At 41.1% G+C, this 24,182-nt stretch overlaps 1 protein-coding gene across 4 annotated transcripts in view; it reads left to right on the forward strand.

Moving 5' to 3' along the window:
- Positions 1-23,228, forward strand: part of MTRR (5-methyltetrahydrofolate-homocysteine methyltransferase reductase) — a 30,597-nt gene extending 7,369 nt beyond the window's left edge. For all 4 annotated transcript variants that reach the window (XM_069958288.1, XM_069958290.1, XM_069958289.1 and 1 more), the window contains exons 5-15: positions 1,218-1,569; positions 4,023-4,148; positions 8,394-8,547; positions 9,373-9,461; positions 10,799-10,979; positions 12,242-12,284; positions 14,973-15,165; positions 18,107-18,225; positions 18,499-18,591; positions 20,376-20,558; positions 21,014-23,228. In XM_069958288.1, coding sequence (XP_069814389.1) covers positions 1,218-1,569; positions 4,023-4,148; positions 8,394-8,547; positions 9,373-9,461; positions 10,799-10,979; positions 12,242-12,284; positions 14,973-15,165; positions 18,107-18,225; positions 18,499-18,591; positions 20,376-20,558; positions 21,014-21,158 — 1,678 coding nt within the window. In that variant the 3' untranslated portion in view covers positions 21,159-23,228. The remainder of the gene's footprint in view (positions 1-1,217; positions 1,570-4,022; positions 4,149-8,393; positions 8,548-9,372; positions 9,462-10,798; positions 10,980-12,241; positions 12,285-14,972; positions 15,166-18,106; positions 18,226-18,498; positions 18,592-20,375; positions 20,559-21,013) is intronic.
- Positions 23,229-24,182: the final 954 nt, after the last annotated feature.

Raw genomic sequence — 24,182 nt, forward strand, 5'->3', positions numbered from 1 at the left:
TTGGTGTGTCTTTTATGATACTTGCAGTGGGGGCATCCACGCAGGCTATTAGAAAATTATCCTCTAATGAACAGAATAAGAAATCCTACAATTTCTCCTAATACAGTAAACCCCTGACTTACAAGGCCTCAACATATGATAAGTTCACCTTATCATGGCATCACTTGTGCCATTGTAAGTGGAATATAAAATCAACTTCCTATGTCTCCATTGAGCTGCAGATTTCAGTGATGTCTCTGGCATTGGTGAGAATTGGCTGGAATAGCTGGTCAATCAGTGGGTACATTTCATAGACAGCAGAGCCCTGATTGACTTTGTCTCCTCTGCATGGAAGGAGTTGTGAGTCACGTGGAACAGCTCACTCGCCATAGACTGTTGTCTGGAGGTTAGTGAAGACTCGCGTAAGGTGTCAGCAATCGTGGTTGAGCAGCTGAACATAGATTTATTACCATATTAGCTGCAATGGGGCCGAGATCAAAGTGGATGCCTAATAGGGAAGGGAGATTGATTCTTGCAGCTCTTAACCCTTTTCTGCCTCCAGAGAAGGGGCAGGGAAATGAAACTTATTCTTCATGTGGAGCCTTCATGTGAAGGATACCTATTTCCTTTTAAGCCTCTTAATGTAACAAAATGTCTACTACAGGTACTTCACATGCTGGGAGTAGTACTGTGCCATTCAGGTGGTCATCCAACTAGATCCTACCCGTCCTGTCGCTTTGTCTTTACATGTTAGGGTATGTTCACATCTCGTTTTTCTCCACACGTCGGGCTACACGATAGGAATCACATTGACTCTAATGAGCAGGACGGAGTCATTATGTGACTGTGTTCCGCTCGTTTGCGGGACGTACACTGCTTTTGTGCAGTACTCAAAAGCGTAGTCGAGAAGTTTTAGTAATTTTTCTTCTCCAGGAGCCAGGACAATGTTTACACTTCTGACCTGTACAAATAGAACTGAAATTGAAACCTTAAAGAATCATACTGACCCCCTACACCCATTTATTTTCTGAAACTAGACAGCTTGTACATTAAAATGCCAAATATAGCCAGGAGAAGCCTGCTGCATGCTCTGACTGATCCAAATGTCTGACATGGCTGCATGACATGCCAAAAGTTCTGTTCCTAAATGAAAGTAGCCATTTAGAATTCTTTTGAAAGTAAAGGCACTACATAATGTGCTCCGGCAGTGATGCATTTTGTTTTTTTTGTATTTTCAGTTTGGAGTTGGTTGTGGAACCATGGATCAAAGACCTATGGGTCGCCTTAGAAAGAGAATTCTTATCTAGGACAGAAAGTAAAATGATGAACGAGGAACTCAACAATGTAACAAACAGAAACCAGAATATTCCAGAAGCACCAGGACGATTGGACATGCAGATACAAACTCTTAGCCTTGAAAATGACCTGGCCTCAAATGGCACATTGCTGGATAAAGCTGTGTCAGGTGCTAGCAAGGAAGTTGAGCACTCACTTGTCCATTCAGTGCCTCCTCTGTGTCAGTGCAGCCTTAATATTCCCGCTCTACCTTCTTCTCGTCTAGATATAGTTATCTCTGACTGTGTAGCAAAGGTAAGTTTAAAGGGGTACTCCACTTAAGAAAGATTTAGCCTCTTCAATTACCACCCATAATTTAAGCTTGTTTGTAATAGGTTTCTATTACATTAATTGGGCTGTTTGTCTGCAGCACATCCTGACTCTTACCCTGAAGCGGCAGAAAATCCTCACTTCCTGGTCCATTCTGTCTCCACTCCTCTGCCCCCATCCCTTCTGAGACCCATATCACATGATCTGTCTCTTCTGTTGCCAGGCAAGCTGTAATAAATCATCTGTAACCCCGTCCACAACTGACATCACATCAATCAGTAAGCATCTAGCCAAGGGTCAGGGAAACAACAGAAAAGTAACAGCCTCCTGAGCAGTATAGGGGAAAGGAGACACAGTTGTTTTATCTCTCTATAGATAGATATTTTGTTTACAGTGTAAAGCAAAAATAGATTGAGCCAGCAATTGGCAGATACTACAAGATGAGGCCGATACTTGGCAGTTGGCTCCGAGTTGCTATGCATGCTGGGAGATGTAGTTTCGCTGTTGGATGCCATGATGTAAAACTGGGATAATTTGTAAAAGTTTTAGTTCAAGGCCAGAAGCAAGAGTAGAAAAAAAGGGAAATGTGTCAAATCATCAATGTGGTATTGGTGAGTGCACCTATATTCTTTTTGTGCATTTTATTTTTTATGGGATCGCTGAAGTCCTTATTTTAAGTACTCTGTTTTATAGTATTGCAAAGTCCAGTGGTGCCTAAACAGCAACCTGAATATATGTACAAGTTGTTAGGGCACCCTTGGTTATTTATAAGTGATACGTTGCAGTTTTAATAGAGGCACTAAACCACTGAACTTTAGAAAGTTGATGTTTGATCAGCATAGCAATGTCTAACTTCATTGAGTGGAATAATGTCCTCAAAAATAAATGTCATTTTTCAGAAATCAATAAATATCGATAGTACAAGCGATAGGTTTTATTGAGCAAAAGAGTTTTCTTCTGTACTCAAAAAGCTGTTTTCCTACCTCCCCCTTCACTTCAAAAGAAGAAGGGTTTCTGTGTCCATTATGCTCTGTGGAGAGGGGAGGGGTCAAGGGGGATGAGTGAGAGCAGAAAAGCAGGACTGCTCGAACCAACATCCTGCAATCTTCTCTCACCAAACTCCCAAATAAGTACTTGCTGACCTATGAATCTAGCATTTTATTTGCACAGACAGTCTACAAACTGCACAGCTGCTTGTCTCCCCTTCCTGCTCACTCATCCTCCTTGGCCCCTCCCCCCTCCATAGGTTAGCATGAACTCAGCAAGACCCTACTCTGTAATGGGTTTTAATAGGCAAAAAAGCCTCTTTCTGTGCTCAAGAAGCTGTTTATCTGCTCATTTTCAGGCAAAATGTCCTTCATTACAGAGAAGCAAAGCAAGGCTATGTTCCCACACAGTATTTTTGGTTAGTATTTTGTAACCAAAACCAGGAGTGGATTGAAAACACAGGCTCTGTTCACACACTTAAAATTAAGTGGATGGCCGTCATTTAATGACAAGTAATTGCTGCTATTTTAAAACCATCACCGTTGTTTTGAAACAATGGACGTTATTTCCCGTTAAATGATGGCCATCCACTCAATTTTAACAGTGTGGGAACATAACCTTTCTATGTTTTTTTAATCCACTCCTGGTTTTGGTTGCAAAATACTGACCAAGAATACTGTGTGGGAACATAGCCTCGCTTTGCTTCTCTGTAATGGAGGACATTTTGCCTGAAAATGAGCAGATAAGAAGTAAGGGGGAAGGCTGGGAAACAGCTTTTTGAGCACAGAAAAAGGCTTTTTTGCCTATTAAAACCCATTACAGAGTTTCTTAAAATTGTTTGCACTGTAAAAAAAAAAAAAAAAAAAAAAAAAACACAGAAAGAAAATACTAACCAAAATACTGTGTGTGAACCCAGCCTAAAATATTCCATAGTGACAACATCTACTCAGCAGATGCCAGTATTTAAAAAGGCATCAAAAAGTGACCCTGTGAACTGTAGGCCTCTATGTTTACCCCCTATTGGGGGTAATTTGTTTTAGGGTAGCTTCACACGTACCAGATTTGCAGTGGATTTTACGCTGCAAGTTTGCTGCCGCTGTGGATATGTAATCCCATTGACGTGACAGCACCAGAATTTACAGCGGATTCCGCTGCAAACTCGCAGCGCGAAATCCACTTCAAATCTGGTACGTGTGAAGCTACCCTTAAAGTTTTCCCAATGATTGTATACTAAAGTATCTCTGCGAAAATATGTATATTTTTATGATGGGTTTCTAAGGGTTCGGTCCTGTCAAACAAGTCTGATCAGCTTTTGAGATGTTTAGGACTGGACTGGGGTGACTGCCATTTTATACACACAAAATGAGAGTGCTTGGGCTGGCAGAAAGACAGAAAACAAAACCAGTTTTGGTGAATGGATGTAATTGAATATCCTTTTTCTTTCATTGCAGGATACTGAATTTGTAAGTTTGCGGTACCCTGAAGATGACATTTTCACAGTGCCCATCAGACAAGCTAAAAGGCTTACTACAGAAAATGCTGTGAAAACAACTTTAATGCTGGAGCTTGACATTTCAGTAATTATCACAGTTTTTACAACCTTTTTATAATCGTCTCATTGTCTCGTAACAAATGCAAATTTTGCACGGTAGATATGTAGCTGTTTGTGGTATGTTTCATGATTCAGATCAGCAGCTCTTAAATGTAAGTGCTTGTCTGTGAAGGGAAAGTCTAAGGGTGGTATTACACGGGCCGATGGAGGCCCGATAATACCTGTAAACAAGCGCCGATCTGCTAGATCGGTGCTCGTTTACCGGGCCTATTACACGGCCCGATAATCGTTTAACAAGGGCTGCAAGGACATTGTTACCAATGTCCTTGCAGCCCTTGCTTAAACTGTATACTTTACCTATCCATGCTCCAGGGCTGCTCCTGTTGTCCGCTTCTCCCCGGGTCCCGCTCGCTTTAGCCTCAGAGCGACCTGTCAGCTGACAGGCTGCTCAGCCAATCACAGGCCGGGACCGCTGTCAGCTGACAGGCCGCGCTGAAGCTAGAGCGTGCGTACCGGCGTTGTCATCTGCTGATCGTTGTATTTATTGCACAAGAAGATTAAAAAGTACGAAAAATCGTTATATCGTTCAAATTCAAACTATAATTGTTTTGTGTAATTGCAGGCAACGCTCAGAAAATCGTTCCTATGAACCTAAAATTATCGTTAATTCGCTAATCGTTCGCTGTAATTCCACATTCGTTCGCTCAAGTTCCGCATTTTTTCACTAGTCGTTCAGTGTAATTGGACATTGTTCATTGTTTTACTGGAATCAAAAGGAATAAACGATCATAGTAACGATCGCAATAACAATCATCATAGTAACTAACGACTATCGTCCTGTGTAATACGGTGAACGATTTCAGGTTAACGATAAACAATCTCGTTTGCAATCGTTAATCGTTAAAAATCGCTTTGTGTAATAGGACCCTAAGACATTACTGATTTAAAGTGTTTCTGTCACAAAATAAACTTTCGACAAGGGGCAGAGAGTGTCCAGACACCGACCAATCAGGTGAATTAGTGGTGTCTCCATGCTCTGTGCCTATATGAGGGTGGCAAGCCCCATAAACTTTGCATTATCTGGCAGTCTGTTGCATGACAGGGCTCTAAAGGCCCTTTTACACAGGATGATTATTGTTAATGAGTGTTCCTTGGAGTGCTCATATACCCAATAGTCAGGCCTTGTAAAAAAGCCCGCGATGAGCCGATAGCTGCCTGTAAAATAATTGTTATCCACTGCACATCTCTGTCTAAATAGGCTAGGTGCAGTAAGGTGCATTTGAATAGGTGCTCCAATGATGCAGTGATCTTTCATGTGGCAGGGCCACTTAATTGTGCTGTGTAAGGGCATACAAATAAGCGCCAGATTGGTGCTTATTCATGGCCGTGTAAGAGGGTCCTAAGTGTGGACTTCTCGCTGCTGGTTCTCCTGATTAAACAAACTTCTGACAGGTGGCTATATCGGTGGGGGTCCGGGTGCTGATACCCCTGCTGAATGATAGAATGAAGGAGCAGATGCGGGTGCTCTGCCCCTTCATATCGTTTCTTACTGCTTAACTAGCAGTAGATGGAGTTATAATGGTAACCTATGGAACTTCCGGTAATTGTGTCTACCAGTTCCATAGGGCTCCATTTTAATACTGTTCACTGCTACTTTGGCAGTAAAAGTGGAGATGAAGGGACAAAGCGCATGCCACTTAGCGCTTCTGCCCCTTCTTTTTAGCAATCGCGGGGATCTCAGCACCTGGACCCCCCATCAATACATACATCTGACATGTGGCTATAACATCAAAAGTTTGTTCAAATGACAGGTACACTTTTCAACACTGACTAATAGACACTTTTGATATATTAAGACCAAAAGTGTTTTTCCATTACAGTGCCTGTTTTATTAACTACAAAAAATGGATCCACAAGCCATAAAATTTACTTTTAACAGGGTTCCAATAAGGATTGCCGTAGTTATGACAATATTATAATCTCTCTCTATATATACAGTACAGACGAAAAGTTTGGACACACCTTCTCATTCAAAGAGTTTTCTGCATTTTGATGACTATGAAAATTGTAGATTGTAGCGGCATGCTGTTCCAACCGGTTTGCGTTTAGTTGGACCATCATTTATTTTTCAACAGGACAATGACCCCAAACACACCTCCAGCCTGTGTAAGGGCTAATAAAGCAAGAAAGAGAGTGATGGGGTGCTACGCCAGATGACCTGGCCTCAACAGTCACTAGACCTAAACCCTATAGACATGGTTTGGGGTGAGCTGGACCGCAGAGTGAAGACAAAAAGGCCAACAAGTGTTAAGCATCTCTGGGAACTCCTTCAAGACTGTTGGAATACCATTTCAGACGACTATTTCTTGAAGTTCATGAAGAGTGTGCAAAGCAGTAATTTAAAGCAAAAGGTGGCTACTTTGAAGAACCTAGAATATTGTTTCACACTTTTTTGTTAAGTATACTGTATAATTCCACTTGTGTTAGCTTATAGTTTTGATGCCTTCTATGTGAATCTACAATTTTCATAGTCATGAAAATACAGAAAACTCTTTAAATGAGAAAGTATGTCCAAACTTTTGGTCTGTACTGTACATTATAGCTATATACAGCTCTGGCAAAAATTAGGAGACCCCTGCACAGTTTTCTAAAAATCAGCATCTCTACATGTCTGATAGCCATTCCAGTGTCAGTTGAATTCTAACCAAAGTACACCTCATTTTACAAAATCTTTTTTACACTATGTAAAAGCCCACCCACAGCTTCACATATTGGCCAATACAAGTTATGTGTTCTGTGTCCTTTTGCTGCTTTTTCTGTCTACTCACCCCCCTTGGATGCAAAGAATGAGCTCAGTCCAGTCCACTCCGACACACTCCCTCCTCCTGGCCCCCACCCTCGGGGTCGGGATCACGTGTCCTCTCTCCCTTCAATAGGCTGAAGTGAGGACACCTGACAGCCCCTGCTGCCGTCCACCTCCCTCTGCCTCCTCACTGTGTGTCGCCTGGTCTGGTCTTATCTCTGTCTCATTTTCTCTCACTGTGTGAAGCCTGGGACTCCTCATTTCCATAAAGCTGTAGCTGTCAGGGACGGGACTGCAGGAGACCGGAGGGAGAGTGAAACAGTGATAAGTATGGGTCGGGGGAGGGGGTGGTTGCTGTCATGGACCGGGCTACACAGCCCAAACAGTGATCCTGCAGCAGGGCTGGGAAGGGTGTCAGCTGTCAGAGAGACCTGATCAGGCACTGCTGCAGATCAGTCTCCCTCTCTGACTGCTCTATGGCAATGACATCTAGCCCACCCTTCCCTCATGAAATGTAGTAATGAGGAGCAGTTGACAGGAAAGAAAGCTAAGGAAGAAGAACTGCATGATGGGAAATGTAGTTTCCTGCCCGGCGCCCTCTTGGATATAAACAGGCTTTTTAGAAAAACTTTTAACCCAGTAACGTCAGCAGCTAGAAAGACTGGGGACGGCTCAAAATACTCAGGGGGACTTGATAAGTGAGACCAGCTAGGTTTGGGAGCATTTCATTTTTTAGTGCTTGGGGGGAATACCCCTTTTTAATGTGCTTCTAATTAGGTGATCACCTGAACCAAATCTTATTTATTTTTATTTATAAATATTGATAAAAAAAATTGCTTAAAACACTAAAATTGTTGTTTCTAAATTAATAAGAATGTTTTTTGTTTTGTTTTTTTTTGCATTATTTGACAGTGCTGCTTCTTTTTTATTATTTTGATGATTTCTCATTTGCTGCAAATAAATACAACATTTTTTGCCATGTTTTGTCAGTTGTTTATATAATAAAAGAACAATGTACCAATGTACATTTTACTCAAAAATATACAAATGAAGAGGAAAATCAGAGAAACTAAAAATCTTGCAGTGTTCTCTTAATTTTTACCAGAGCTGTATATAGACCAGCTAGACCACTGTGTGTATAGCGGAGTAGCGATCAGTAACTGACAATGAGCTGTCAACAATGGGAGTAAAAAAGCAGCACAGTTTGCTAAATAATTGTATTTTCAAAAATTTTTTACTTGACGGGACCTAAAAGTTTAACTATGTTACTTGAGATGGCAATAACCCTTTAAGCTTGGCAAGGAACAAAAAATTCAGTGGTAGGGAGAAATGTAGGTACATGAAAACATTGCACTTTGTTAATCCTCTCGTATACTATTGCATGAGCATAAGCTAAATGAAAAGTTACTGACCATTTGAATTGAAACGGTTATTAAAATAGTTTTTGTTTTTTGTTTTTTATTTAAGAGTACTACAATTAACTTCCAGCCTGGAGATTCATTTGGAATAGTGTGTCCAAATCCTAATGATGAAGTGAGAGATCTCATTAACAAGCTGGGTTTGTCTGATAAGAAAGATTGCCAGGTCTGCCTTACTATTAAATCTGAAACAAATAAAAGAGGTATGGCAGTCATTTTTTTTTTTTTTTTCTTCATTACTCCCTGTACTTGAATTCTTGACATCTTGTACTGACTTTGAATACCTTTGCTCCAGCTCAGACACATTACGCCACTCTATATCAGTTGTCTGCTCTCTCATACAATCTTCTGCAGATCAGCTTCCCTCGACTTTCCTCCTCATACGGTAGAGAGCTCAAATTCTCTTCCTATCTCACAAAGCCTCAATTTCCCCTTGCGACCATGTAGCGGGTTACAGATTACCATCACAAAAACGGCTAAAAGTTTATCTTGAGAGAGCTTATTTAGAAGTGGAAAACTGAGCAGTGACAGCTTGCTTTCAGTCTAAGACAAAAATCATACACACACAATCCATATTTGTATATATTTGCTTTTATATGTATTTTTCACCTGGAGCCACTTTTCAGTAAAATGTTTGTAGTTGCTAGTCGCCAACTATCAGTGCCAGCGTCTACAACTTTTCCAGGATAAAACACTTGGTAGCCTAACCACGGGATAGGCTATCAATAGTTGATCAGGGAGTCAACACCTGTGCTACATTATGGAGCCAGAGGCAATTGGCTATCACTTTTTTTATCCTGGACAACTATTTTAAATCTTTCGGGGTCTGTAACTGAATTTGTTTGAAACAGCCTGCCCCAAAATTTCTTTGTCTGAGAGCTGAACACCCTGCTAATTGTGAAATTGGTGCCAGCCACCAGTGGTCAAATATTGTTGATATTTTTTTGTTATTTTTCTGTTTCGGGGGGAAAAAACAGAATTCCACTAGTTCAAATGAAATCATTTTACACCATTTTTTTCTTTCATAGGGGCAGTCATACCTGATTACATTCCAGAAAAGTGTTCTGTGCAATATCTGCTGACATGGTGTCTGGAAATACGGGCATTGCCAAAAAAGGTACATATGTATTTCTGGCAATTTATTTTTTCATTTAATGCAGGCTTCAAGTTTGCTCAACTTGCAATTAAAAGTTTGCAAATCTAAGACCTCTTTAATACATAGTATTTTGGTTTGTGTCTTTTGTCTGTTTCACTCTTTGTCTGGTTTTGGATACAGAGAAAAGTTATAATGGAAGTATTTGCACCTTCTTTGCAGGTTTCACAAAAGTGTATTTTGGATGCATTTTTGCATCTTTATTACCGACACAATCTCCAACCCAACTGTACTACTTATGGCTCAAATTGACAGCAGTCAGTTTAGGTCATGGGTCTCCAAACTGCGGCCCTCCAGCTGTTGCAATACTACATTTCCCATGATGCCTGGACAGCCAAATCCAAAGCTTTAGCTGTCCAGGCTGATGGGAATTGTGGTTTTGCAACAGCTGGAGGGCCGCAGTTTGGAGACCCATGGTTTAGGTCATTAGACGCATGATCAGGCCTGGATTGTAATACAGACACACAAATACATCCGTAATATGACCCATGTAACACCGACCTTTCTTTGTTTCGGTTACAAACACCAACTGAAATACTCAATAAAAAAAGGTATACACTGAAGCCCTCCTATTCTCTTAAAACAAGTGTACATGGATAGATATCCCGGTACTGATTAACTTTAATTTCAAAGGTAAAAATATAAACATATATAGTACTTTTTAGCATGCCTTCAAGATGCATCCTGCAATATGGTCTAAGTTGCTGTGTTTCTCCCAATCAGTGACGTTTCAGCTATGAGTTAATGTATATGATGTAAAACCACACCCAGAACAAATTTCTACATGTTATGTGATTTTTCTTACTGTTTATGACCTGCCCCTAAAGTTTGCATGCAGACAGACAAAGGGGGTGTAATTTACACCAAGGTCGCGATACTGAAATGAACGGCTTCATGTAGCCTAGCCACTCGATTTATCAAGCCACCTAAATGAGTAGCAATCACAGATTGCCGCTCCTTATCTGGAGACAACTGGCCTGAGTAAATCGGCCCCACCTCAAGTCAAGGGGCCAAAGCAAAGTCTACATGGGAGATAGACTGTTCTAGAAATACCCCCATCTTCGTGTCCCTGCAGTGCGCCCAGCACAAGAGACTTTAAAGCACCACAGCTTCATACAGTTTAAGGTCAGGCAAAAAGCTCAATTTTCAATTTCAAATAGTGGTGGGCTACATGTCAATTAGGCAAAGGTAAATAAGAAAAATAGATTTACTGTTTTTACCTGGACTTTTATATAATTTATAATACAAAAATTATATCTAATGTATACATATGAAAGCTTTGTTCTTTTTATAACCTATAGGCCTTCTTGCGTGCACTGGTGGAGTATACATCTGATGCTGCAGAAAAGAGAAGGTTGCTGGAGCTATGCAGCAAACAGGGCAGTTCTGATTATAACTGTTTTATTAGAGACCATGCAATCAGCACGTTGGACCTTCTCAATGCATTCCCAAGCTGCCGGCCTCCATTAAGCCTACTAATAGGTAAGTTGACACTCCTTAGGGTACAAATGTAATTTAAAAGAAAAAAAAAACTTACCTGTCTTAACAGGACACTGATTTAGGGTCCATTTACACAGAAAGATTATCTGACAGATTATCTGCCAAAGATTTGAAGCCAAAGCCAGGAATGGATTTGAACAGAGGAGAAATCTCAGGCTTTCCTTTATGACCTGACCTCTGTTTATAGTCTGTTCCTGGCTTTGGCTTCAAATCTTTGGCAGATAATCTTTCTGTGTAAATGGACCCTAATGGTGTGTTTACACAGAGAGATTTATCTGACAGATTTTTGAAGCCAAAGTCAGGAATGGATTTCAAAAGAGCAGAAATCTCAAGTCTTTCCTTTATGCCTTTTTCCCTGTTTATAGTCTGTTCCTGGTTTTGGCTTCAAAGATCTGTCAGATAAATCTGTCTGTGTAAACGCACCATAAGTCTTTCCACTTAAGCATTTTATTTCATACATACAAAAGGAAAAGAAAGGCATAAAACAGGAAAAAAACATATGGTAGCTAATAAATACAGCAAATTTAGTTAGGCTGGCGGGCAATAAATCAAGTGGCACCCCACACATGCAGATAATTTTTTTTTGTGTCAGAGTGCTCTTCAATGCATTAATTACATACTTCCAGCTTCTAATTCCTACAGTTTATGGGGTAGTGCAAAAACACCATTTTTGGCATTTGTTTTAACTTTTTTTTATATTTTTCATCTTTGTTTTCTGTGCTATTATGCAAACCAGTTGTTTTTTATGGGCCAGAAATGTAGCAGAAACGTTGCAAAAAAAATATTTTTTTTAACCTTAAACTGCCAATAATTGACCTTGCACTTAATTATACAGTCAAAAATGTTACTCAGTGTTCAGTGTGAATTGCCAGCCATGTTTAGGTTAGACCACAATAATAATAATAGTTACAGTATAATATATATATATATATATATATATATATATATATATATATGTCATGCAATGCTCACTTTCAGTGTTTGTATACTGATTTTTAATCCCTCCCCAAATTATAATGACAATCCAATGTCTGCAAAATATTTGAGGCAAAAGCAGAAATGTATGTGGCCCCGATAGCAGACTGACATAATGCACTAACAGTAGTAAAACAAGTTATTTTTCATCCTCTAATACACAATAATTTGTTATATGCGGAAGTATTCATTTTAGGCTAGTGACTTAGTCTCTTTGTAGGAACCAATAGCCATTTTTGTCTGATGTCAATTTTTCTTATTTTATTTAGAGCATCTTCCGAAATTACAGCCAAGGTCATACTCAGCTGCCAGGTAATATCATCATCTTAAAGCATAAGTTTAGCTTTTAACATCACTTTACAGAGACTACAGTTAAAGGGAAACTGACAGCATGGATATGAATATACCCATGCTGCCAGTTTCCAGATACCTATCACACAAGCATACCTTTAGCGATACTGTATGATTTGGCGTGTTTGGTAAAATTTTTCTTTATTACAGGCTGACAGTGTCACAGAGGCAGGTCTGTGATACTGTCTGCACCTGCCACACTCTCTGGCTGCAGCTGTGTCTTCAGGCCACCCCCACCTCTTCCAGAATGATTGACAGCAGGCTAATGTTGAAATCTCAAGCTGCCTGTCAATCATTTAGAACTGCCCCTGCCTCCTCCAGAAGACACAGCATCAGCCAGAGAGTGGGGCGGGCACAGACCGTGTCACACACAACCACCACCTTTTTGTAGACTATCAGAGCAGAAACAATTATTATTCTATTTGCTGACTATGCACTATGTATCATGGGCCTTCCATATGCAGCTATGTAAGACCATGGATAGAGGTTCTGTACAACTTGCTGTTTTATGGAGGGACATAAAGAAAAAGCAGCTGCTCCTGAGAATACCAAATGGCTGAATGGTCTCTTGGAAAGTGAAATCTGTTATAGTCAATGCCATTAGGAAAAGGCCCCCCACATTCTGCTCCATACTGAAAATGTATTGAGCACCAGGGAATATCTAATGTTGAAAACATACCAAAAGAAACACGTGAGCACATATTAAATTATTAAAATTCTTAACTCTTTATTATATGCAATTAAAAAACATATATATATATATATATATATATGTGTGTGTGTGACTACCTATGTGGTGTCATAAATTTATAACACTGTGTGTACTGATTTGACATTAGCACTGTCATTTTATTGTTAGACGCTTTATCATAATAAGCACTTTTAGTATTGTGGTTACACAACCACAATACCTTGCGGTTTGCACGTTTTTTGATATTGAATACTTATTTGTAATTAATGATGATTTTAATTAGCTATTTATTAATACCTTTAGCACTATATATAATCACTGAAGGGGAGTCAATATTTCTTTCAGTCATAAAGTCTATCTGTAGGTGTATGTTTGGTACAGTCCCTTCTCTCTAGTTATGTATAAGAAGTGCGCTATGGGCAGAGGTGATGGTGACATTGCCGGCTTGGCTTCAATATATCTTCTGCGTATGATTGGTGCTTCCGGACCCTGCACATGCGCCGTATGGATAAGATGGCGTGGCAGATGTGACATCGCTGACCCACTTCCAGTTGCACGCAACTGTAATTCACCATTGTTGGATCTCCTCATTTGGGTAACAGTATAAAAGGTACAAGGGCAGTGGTAGTGGTATGCCCCCTAAAGGAAGCATCATCAGACCAATAGAAGTAAGACTTTATCATAGGACTATGTATCCATTCATGTGAGATTCCAACAAAGGTAGTTACATATATGTGATATTGTGCAGGGCCGATTACTGATGGGCTGATACTGCTGATACTTTTTGATATGCAGGGCCGGACATTAGGAGGTTTATTTCTGCTATATCCTTAGAGTAACTATAATTTTCAGTATTAAAGGACAACTCCCACAAAAATTTTTTTTTGCTCATTTAACACACATTACAAAGTTATATAACTTTGTAATGTGGTTAAATACCCGGCCTGGCCCCCTTCCCCCACTTTCGGACCCCCGACCACCCACCCCGGAAGTTAAGGAATGTATACATTACCTATTACGATCGTCACGGTCCTCTTCTCCGGGGCGGCATCTGGTGACGACGACGTCAGAGCCGAGGGGCGGTCCGGGTCTTCTTCCTCCTCGGCGTCTTCATGCAAAGTGAATGGGGATGAAAAGGCTGCTGGTGCACATGCGCACCAGCAGCCTTTTCATTGGCTGGAGCGCATCACATGGCTTCCAGCTTGCTCAGCCCTGATTGGCTGAGCTTGCTGGAAGCCATGTGATGCGCTCCAGCCAATGAAAAGGCTGCCGGTGCGCAAGCGCACTGGCAGCCTTTTCCATCCCCTGGACCCGGAAGTCGGAGACATCGCTGGATGGCGAACGGCGGCGACGGAGAGGCGGACGGCGGGCGAATCGAGTGGCGATCGTCACCGGAGAGATGGTGAGTATGGTGTCTGTGTGTGTCTGTGTTTTTTTTTTTTTTGGGGGTCCCGCGGGAGTTGTCCTTTAATGTATTTGGGCATATTGCAATTACTATATGTCTAGTTAACCCCATTTGTTCTGCTGAGGTGGTTGTTTCTTATTGGGTTGTCTTTTGAGCACAAATTACATCTTTTGATTGTTACGTTTTTTAATTGCATATAATAAAGAGTTAAGAATTTTAATAATGGATACATGTGCTCACGTGTTTGTTTTGGTATACAGTATTTCAAGTAGGTTTCCATTAATTGTGTCGAATGAAAGAATTACAGGATGTTTAATACTCTGAGAACAGGATGATGAAGATGTGACCGTCACACAGAGCTTTTGTGTATAATCATTTAAAACCTTGAATATGTTGGTGCCCTGGCGGCAAACATAACCTTGCCTTTATGTGCTTCGCTGGTCTTGTCCTACAGAATCTTTTACGTTTTTATTTACGGCTCTGTACTTCAAGATACACTTTAAATTGTGAACATGTATATATGTAACCATATTATTTTTTATTTATTCCATAGCTCCAGTTTATTTAATCCAGGAAAACTTTCCATTGTTTTTAATGTCGTGAACTTTGAACCTTGCTCAGGGCGACCATTGCCTAGGAAAGGAGTTTGTACTGGCTGGCTTGCTGAACTTGTGAGTGAAAAGGCTGAAGAATCTGAAGTGATGACAGCTCCTGGTAGTATAAATATGTTTACTGCAGAAGCTCAGGTATAACATACATTAGAAACACATATCTTTAGGTTAATTGTTATAATGATAATTTATTTGAGCTCAAGTTTGTAAATCATATATTCAATTTTTTACATAAGTCAACAGTGCTTTGCCAGACTATTGCGTAAATGTTACCAGTTGTCCATCATTTTGACAGTGAAAATAGCGCTGTATGCAAATATGACGCAGCTGTGAATAGCGGTTCCACAGAATAAAAACTCCGATCAAAATCAGGTGCATTTGTCCACATATGTGGATATGCTCTAAGGTTGTCTTCACTTGTACCAGATCCGCAGCGGAATTCATGCTGCAAGTTTGCAGCGAAATCCGCTGTGGGTCCTGGTATAATGAAGGCCTATGGGGTCACATACCTGCAGTGGAATATTCATTCTGCTGCAGATACAGTGGGGAAAAAAGTATTTAGTCAGTCACCAATAGTGCAAGTTCTCCCACTTAAAAAGATGAGAGGCGTCTGTAATTTACATCATAGGTAGACCTCAACTATGAGAGACACAAATCCCGAGAGAAAACAAATCCCGAAAATCACATTGTCTGATTTTGTAAGAATTTATTTGCAAATTATGGTGGAAAATAAGTATTTGGTCACCTACAAACAATCAAGATTTCTGGCTCTCACAGACCTGTAACTTCTTCTTTAAGAGTCTCTTCTTTCCTCCACTCATTACCTGTAGTAATGGCACCTGTTTAAACTTGTTTTCAGTATAAAAAGACACCTGTGCACACCCTCAAATAGTCAAACTCTAAACCCCACTATGGTAAAGACCAAAGAGCTGTCAAAGGACACCAGAAACAAAATTGTAGCCCTGCACCAGGCTGAGAAGACTGAATCTGCAATAGGCAACCAGCTTGGAGTGAAGAAATCAACTGTGGGAGCAATAATTAGAAAATGGAAGACATACAAGACCACTGATAATCTCCCTCGATCTGGGGCTCCATGCAAAATCTCACCCCGTGGGGTCAAAATGATCACAAGAACGGTCAGCAAAAATCCCAGAACCACGCGGGGGGACCTAGTGAATGAACTGCAGAGAGCTGGGACCAATGTAACAAAGCCTACCATCAGTAACACACTACGCCGCCAGGGACTCAGATCCTGCAGTGCCAGACGTGTGCCACTGCTTAAGCCAGTACATGTCTGGGCCCGTCTGAAGTTTGCTAGAGAGCATTTGGATGATCCAGAAGAGTATTGGGAGAATGTCCTATGGTCTGATGAAACCAAAGTGGAACTGTTTGGTAGAAACACAACTTGTCGTGTTTGGAGGAAAAAGAACATTGAGTTGCATCCATCAAACACCATACCTACTGTAAAGCATGGGGGTGGAAACATCATGCTTTGGGGCTGTTTCTCTGCAAAGGGGCCAGTACGACTGATCTGGGTACATGAAAGAATGAATGGGGCCATGTATCGTGAGATTTTGAGTGCAAACCTCCTTCCATCAGCAAGGGCATTGAAGATAAAACGTGGCTGGGTCTTTCAACATGACAATGATCCAAAGCACACCGCCAGGGCAACGAAGGAGTGGCTTCGTAAGAAGCATTTCAAGGTCCTGGAGTGGCCTAGCCAGTCTACAGATCTCAACCCTATAGAAAACCTTTGGAGGGAGTTGAAAGTCCGTGTTGCCAAGCGACAGCCCCAAAACATCACTGCTCTAGAGGAGATCTGCATGGAGGAATGGGCCAACATACCAACAACAGTGTGTGCCAACCTTGTGGAAACTTACAGAAAACGTTTGACCTCTGTCATTGCCAACAAAGGATATATAACAAAGTATTGAGATGAAATTTTATTACTGACCAAATACTTTTCCACCATAATTTGCAAATAAATTCTTACAAAATTTGTTTTCTAATTTTGTCTCCCATAGTTGAGGTCTACATATGGTGTCAATTACAGACGCCTCTCATCTTTTTAAGTGGTGGAACTTGCTCTATTGGTGACTGACTAAATACTTTTTTTCCCCACTGTATGTGACCTGCCCCTTTAACCCCCGGCCCCCCGCAGCCCCGGCCCGAAGCATACATTACCTGCTTGGCGCCGCAGCTGTGTGAAGCTCCCGGCTCCCCTCGCTCCTAATCAGCCAATCAGTGCTGCCGTGCTTCACACAGCCCTGGCACCGAGCAAGTAATGAATTCTCCGGGCCAGGAGCAGCCCTGGAGCATACATCCACTACCAACGAAAAAACCTTTCAACTATTTAACTTAAATAAATTTTTCCATAACCAAATTTATATACCACAAAATTAATTCTTTATTAATTCATAAATCCCAGAATAATCCCGATTAAAAACAACAAGAACACAATGGACAATTAAAAACAACGGGTGCAGGGGCTCATAACAACATACAATTCCAATCCAAATAAATTATGCAAGAGCAGGGGGAGACAACAAATGATAAGTGCATGGGGTTTCAAAAAGGTTCAATTCATATACCATAAAGTGCAACGTGCCTGTTTGTAAACAAATGGTCTTGAGGCTAGGTGCCAAAGGTAAATCAAGTGGCTAAATTGCCAAGGAAAATTCCTGCCCTCAGACCATTTCACCTATAAGAAACACCACCCCCCATACTGCATCCCCTGCACCTAACCCTCCAACGCGTTTCGTAAACCTTTCTCAAGGAGTGGATTTTATACAGAGCCTACGATGGCAGTGTGATCTCGGCCTTATTAAGGCAACATTTTTAATCTGGGTACATTGGGGTTACTTGGTTGAAGTATCTCATCACGTGGGGTTACTTGACTTGAAAAGGTTGGCAAACACTGCCTTAAGGAACCCACTATCTATTTGAATAAATATCCTTAAATAGAATGTTAGCATCTGTGAGGTCAAAAACTAAACAGCCATGTGCAGAAGTTAAGGAGGGGAGCTAATCCTACTGTGTGTCACTGATGCCTTGAAAATGTTTTTTTTTCATCTAGATATCAATATTTATGCGTCCATCTTCTTCATTCCATTTGCCTTTGGATTTATCTATCCCTATTATAATGGTGGGGCCAGGAACAGGAATCGCACCATATATTGGTTTTTTACAACACAGGTAAGTATGCAACACTTGGGTTTTGGATAGCGGTAAAATGTTTGACTCCGTAAAGCAACAACAACTGTTTTGTGACAATTGATGAAGAGTACTAAACGTACAACTTACAAATAGGCCTAAATAGTGGAAATGGATTTAATAGTATTGTTTGTTATCCAGAATACCCTTTTATAATACTCCTATCAAGAGTTTAAATAACAATGCTAGCAAATTTCATAATGTGTAACCCTTGCTTTTTTCTCTTTTTCTCTTTTTTTATGTCTGTCTTTATAGGGAAATGCAGCGTCAATTGGAGAAGCAATGCATATTTGGAGAAACATGGTTGTTTTTTGGTTGCCGCAGCCATGATAAGGACTATTTATTTAGGTAATGTCCTTTTTGCATTTATTTAAAATTTTACAACCGTATTTGATATAGTTAAAGGTTTGTTTGTTAAAGGAGCACTTCGACGCTGATTTAAAAAAAAACAATCAATTATTAGCATAGTTTTCACACTTGCCATCCTTCGCAAAATGCCTCCCCCAGAACAGCCTGGGGTCAGACTTTTCTGAAGGGTGTAACCAATAGTAACAACCGTGTTAGGACACCACACACATGGTTTTCTATGCTAGATCATTTAAGCGACTCTGTACCCACAATCTGCCCTCCCTGACCTGCTTGTACAGTCAGATAGCTGCTGTTAATCCAAGTTCTGTCCTGGGGTCTGTTCGGCAGGTGATGCATTTTTCCTATTCCTCACTTGTCTGAGCACTGCACAGGTGCCTTAACAATCCAGCTCATGTGCAGTGTACACACAGGTGATGAATAGTAGAAAACCTGCCTGGAGCATTCCTAATGGTGAAGAGGGCCGGGAGGAGGGACAGAGAGGCGATGCAAGCCTAATGCACAGACACTCTAGGCCACACCAATTTGACACACGGCTGTAAGTTTTAAAGTTGTTTTTTAGGACAATAACTGCATCACCTGACGAACGGACCCCAGGATAGATCTTGGATTAAAAGCAGATAAGGTACAAGTGGTTTGGGGAGGGCAGATTGTGGGTACAGAATCGCTTCAAAAAAACACTCCTGTGTACCTTAGCTTATTTAGAGTTCAAAATTATTACCTTATACCACTAGCAGGCAGAAAGGGCTGCCCATGTTCTGCTGAGGTATCATGAACCGACAGAAGACTTGAAAGGAAGTGGATGCAGTTTGCAATATGAAAGTTAAGGGGGGAGATTTATTAAACATGGTGTAAAGTGAAACTGGCTCAGTTGCCCCTAGCAACCAATCAGATTCCACCTTTCTTTTTCCAAAGAGTCTGTGGGGAATGAAAGGTGGAATCTGATTGGTTGCTAGGGGCAACTGAGCCAATTTCACTTTACAACATGTTTGATAAATCTCCCTAAGGGTGCCCTCACACCTACCAGATCCGCAGCGGATCTCACTTCTGCGGATTCGCAGAGAGATCAGCTGTGGATCCAGTATCATTCACCCCTATGATAGCACATACTCGCAGCGGGATTGACATCCCGCTGTGAATGTGCTTTAGCCCCCCCGCTGTCTGCAGCCCCCCCCCCCCCGCCGCATCCCCCATCCTCGGCCGCATCCAGCAGCCCGCATCCCCGGCCGCACCCTGCAGCCCGCCGCTGAGAGCATACAGTACTTGCTCGGCGGCGCGGCTGCAGTGAGGCTGCCGACTCCATTCCCGCTCAGATCAGCTGAGCGGGACCGGAGCCGGGAGCCTCACTGCAGCCTCGCCACCGAGCAGGTAATGTATGCTCTCGGCTGCAGGATGCGGCCGGAGATGGGGGGGATGCGGGCTGCAGGATGCGGCCGGGGATGGGGGATGCGGCGGCGGGGCTGTGGACAGCAGGGGGTTAAAGCACATATTCACAGCGGGATGTCAATCCCGCTGTGAGTATGTGCTATCATAGTGGTAAATGGTACCGGATCCGCAGCGGTTCTCGCTTCGAATCCGCAGAAGTGAGATCCGCTGTGGATCCGGTAGGTGTGAAGGCACTCTAAAGGTGTTGACTGATCAGAGGTCACATGACCCAGGTGCAGTAATGAAATGTGTGGATATAGCAGAGCTGCGATAAAGCAGATGACAAATCAGGAATATGGGCAAAAGATGTATATTTATGTTGTATAATCTTTTGTTTTCAGGGATGAACTGAGAAGTTTTGTTGAAAATGGTACATTAACACATTTAAAGGTGTGTTTCTCAAGAGAGCCACCTTTCACTACAAATGAATATGTACCTAAATATGTCCAGGATAACCTAAAAATTTTCTCTAAAGATGTTGTCCAAATATTAACCAAGGAAAATGGATACTTTTACATCTGTGGGTAAGTATTTCATAGTAATTCTTGTCACCAAATTCAAATGGATCTAATTTTTTGTGCACATCTATTCTGTAAATGTCTACCTTATAATAACTATTTGCCATACTTAAAAAAATAAATGTTTTTTATACACACATATTGCATATCTTGAGGGGCAAAAATATATTTTGCTAGCAAGCTTACATTTCACTGAACACCGTAAATGAAAAAATACGTAATTCACATGCCACGAAAAAAAATAAAAAGTGTTATCATTTTGGCATATATGCAACTTTAACTCACACTGCCTCATAGATTGAAAAATAAAAAAACTTATATAGGGGTCAGAATAGGGTGATTCAAAGCACACTAAAGTAGTAAAACATAACAAAAAAATGAATCCACCACCCACAATAAAAAATCTCGTGTTTCAAAAATTATGAATAACAGTAACATGTATTTTTTTTTTTTTGTTCCAGAGATGCAAAAAATATGGCCAGGGATGTCAATACTGCTTTGGCTGATATTTTATGTGCTGAACTATGTGTGGATAAGCTTGAAGCAATGAAGATACTTGCAAAATTAAAAGAAGAAAAGAGATATTTACAAGATATTTGGTGTTGATTTTAAACATACCGTGTTACCTCCATAAAGGGGTTTCTAGGCAAAATGTACTGATATCCAATCCTATTCACTTGAATAGGAGCTGAGCTGCAGTTACGCATCGCCACTGCTACCCAGTGAATAGATACAAACTCTGTTCGCTGCGTAGTACGGTGTTAAAGCGTAACTGTCATTTCAGGGCCATTTTTTTTAAAAACATTAAATATCAACAGTTCAAGCGATTTTAAGAAACTCTGTAATAGGTTTTATAAACCAAGAGTTTCCTTCTGGACTGAAAAAGCAATCTCCCAGCCTCCCCCCTCACTGCAGGAGAAGCAGGATTTCTGTCTCCATTATGTGGCTATGGAGAGGGGAGGGGCTGTTAGGAGTGACTGAGCACGGAGCAGTCCTGCACATCACAACACCCTGCAATCTTCACTCAGTAAGTTCATAGATAAGCACTGACCTTTCTGACACCTGAATTTAGCGTTTTAGGTGCCCAGAGAGTCTACAAACAGCTGACCTTCATGTCACCTCTTCCTGCTCCCTCATCTCCCTCGGCCCCTCCCCCCTTCATAGGCTTACAATGGAGAGAGCAGAGCCCGTCTTCACTGGCTTCTCTGTAATGAAGACGTGTTTGCCTGATAATGCACAGATAGGAAGTCAGGGGGGGAGGCTGGGAGATTGCTTCTTGAGTACAGAAGGAGGCTTTTTTGGCTGATAAAACCTATTACAGAGTTTCTTAAAATCGCTTATACTACTGATTTCTGCAATAAAAAAAAAAATAATATGACAGTTATGCTTTAAAGAGCTCATTGGCGCAGGTGTTTGCACCCTGTCAGTCAGTAAATTCTGCCCAGAATACCCCTCTAACATGCTGCTAGAGTACATTGTAAAGAAAACAAGTTATGTGATTTGTGATTACAACATTTTGGAAAGCAATATATTTTTATTATTTTATTTATATTGCTCTTTAGGGTTTTAATACTCTGTTAAAATGCTGCTAAACAAAATATGCTTTATATGAAAAAAATACAAGAACCCTGTAGGTTCTCCGATTTGTGCCTAGATTTCACAATTACTGCCACTGAAATCTGTATTTTTTTCCTTCTGGTGTCCCTGAAGCCTAGTGTACTTGTACTTTTACTTGTAGTGGCAAACTGTGGCATTGGTTTTTAAAAGACATGTAGCTAATTTATAGGGGATAAATGGTTTTCAAGGGGTTATCCAGGGTTAGAAAAAGGTATCTGCTTTCTTCCAGAAACAGCACCACTCTGGTCCTCAGCTTGTATGTGGTATTGCAGCCTTTTTGTACTGAAGTGAATGAAGCCAAATTGTTAAACCACTTTCAACCTGAGAATATGTATGGAATTCTTTCTGGAAAAAGTAGCTCTAATCTTGAATAACCTCTTTAAAGGGGCTGGCCACTTTAACTGTACAGTAATAATAAGTGTACTCACAGCTCTTACTCAACAGTATCTCCTGGGGCTTAAAAGCTAAAATCACACTCCCTACCCAAGGTTGTACTGCTCTGCTGGTGGCGAGTCTGTCCATAAGATGCCCTGCCCCCAGCGTCCATTATAGACATATACAGGCTCAGTGGTGGACACAGGGGTGGGACATGGTCATATGCTCCCCCATGCCGGCCATCTTATGGGCAGAATCGCCAAAGAGCAAGACAGTACAGACAGGAGGAGGGGAATCCAATTTTAGCTCTGAGGTAGACAGGGAGCTGCTGTGAGTGAGTAAAGTGGCAAATCCCTTTAAAGGTGTTATCCAGCGCTACAAAAACATGGCCACTTTTAAGCTCCATTTACTTCAATGGAACTGAGTGTCAAAACCCCACCCAAACTGGAGACAACAGTAGGGGGAAAGTTGCCATGTTTTTGTAGCGCTGAATAACCCCTTTACGGGACAGTAAATAAATATTACAGTCTTCTTAACCCCTTCGTGCTGCAGCTAGTTTGGGCCTTAATGACCAGGCTAATTTTTCAAAATCTGACCTGTCTCACTTTATGCTCTTATAGCTCAGTGATGCTTTAACGTATGCTAGCGATTCTGAGATTGTTTTTTCGTGACATATGGCACTTTATGTTAGTGGCAAAATTTGGTCACTACTTTGTGTGTTTTTTGTGAAAAACATCAAAATATCATGAAAAATGAAAAAAAATTTGCATTTTATGAACTTTGAAATTCTCTGCTTCTAAAAAAAGAAAGTCGTAGCACATAAATTAGTTACTAAGTCACATTACCAATATGTCTTCTTTATTCTGGCATAATTTGGTAAACATATTTTACTTTTTAGGGTGTTATGGGGCTTAGAAATTTATCAGCAAATTATCACATTTTCGTGAAACTGATTTTTTAGGGACCAGTTCTTTTTTTAAATGGATTTAGAAGTCTGGTATCCTGAAAACCCCCATAAGTGACCCCATTTTGGAAACTACACACCTTAAAGAATTAATCTAGGGGTATAATGAGCATTTTAACCCTACAGGGGCTGGAGGAAAGTATTCACAATTAGGCAGTAAAAAAATGGAAAATTTTAATTTTCCAATAATATATACGTTTAGATTAAAGTTTCTCATTTTCAAAAGGAATATGAGACAAAATGCACCCCAAAATTTGTAATGCAGGTTCTCTTGAGTACAACGGTACCCCATATGTGGGCGTAAACCACTGTATGGGCACACAGCAGGGCTCAGAAGGAAGGGAGCGCCAATTAGCTTTTTTAGCAACCTGCAGTGCTTACTGACAATCTGGGGTGGTTACGGGCAACGTGGGGTGGTTACGGGCAATGTGGGGTGGTTACGGATAAACTGAAGTTCTTATAGGCAATCTGGGGTGGGTACCTGTAATCTGACATGGGCACCGCAATCTGGAGGGGGTCATTGGCAATTTGGGGTGGTCAGAGGCGACGTGTGGTGGTCAGAGGCGACGTGTGGTGGTCAGAGGCGACGTGTGGTGGTCAGAGGCGACGTGCGGTGGTCAGAGGCGACGTGCGGTGGTCAGAGGCATCGTGGCGTGGTCAGAGGCATCGTGGCG

This window comes from Dendropsophus ebraccatus, chromosome 2 (genome assembly GCF_027789765.1).
Source record: "Dendropsophus ebraccatus isolate aDenEbr1 chromosome 2, aDenEbr1.pat, whole genome shotgun sequence".
NCBI lineage: Eukaryota > Metazoa > Chordata > Amphibia > Anura > Hylidae > Dendropsophus > Dendropsophus ebraccatus.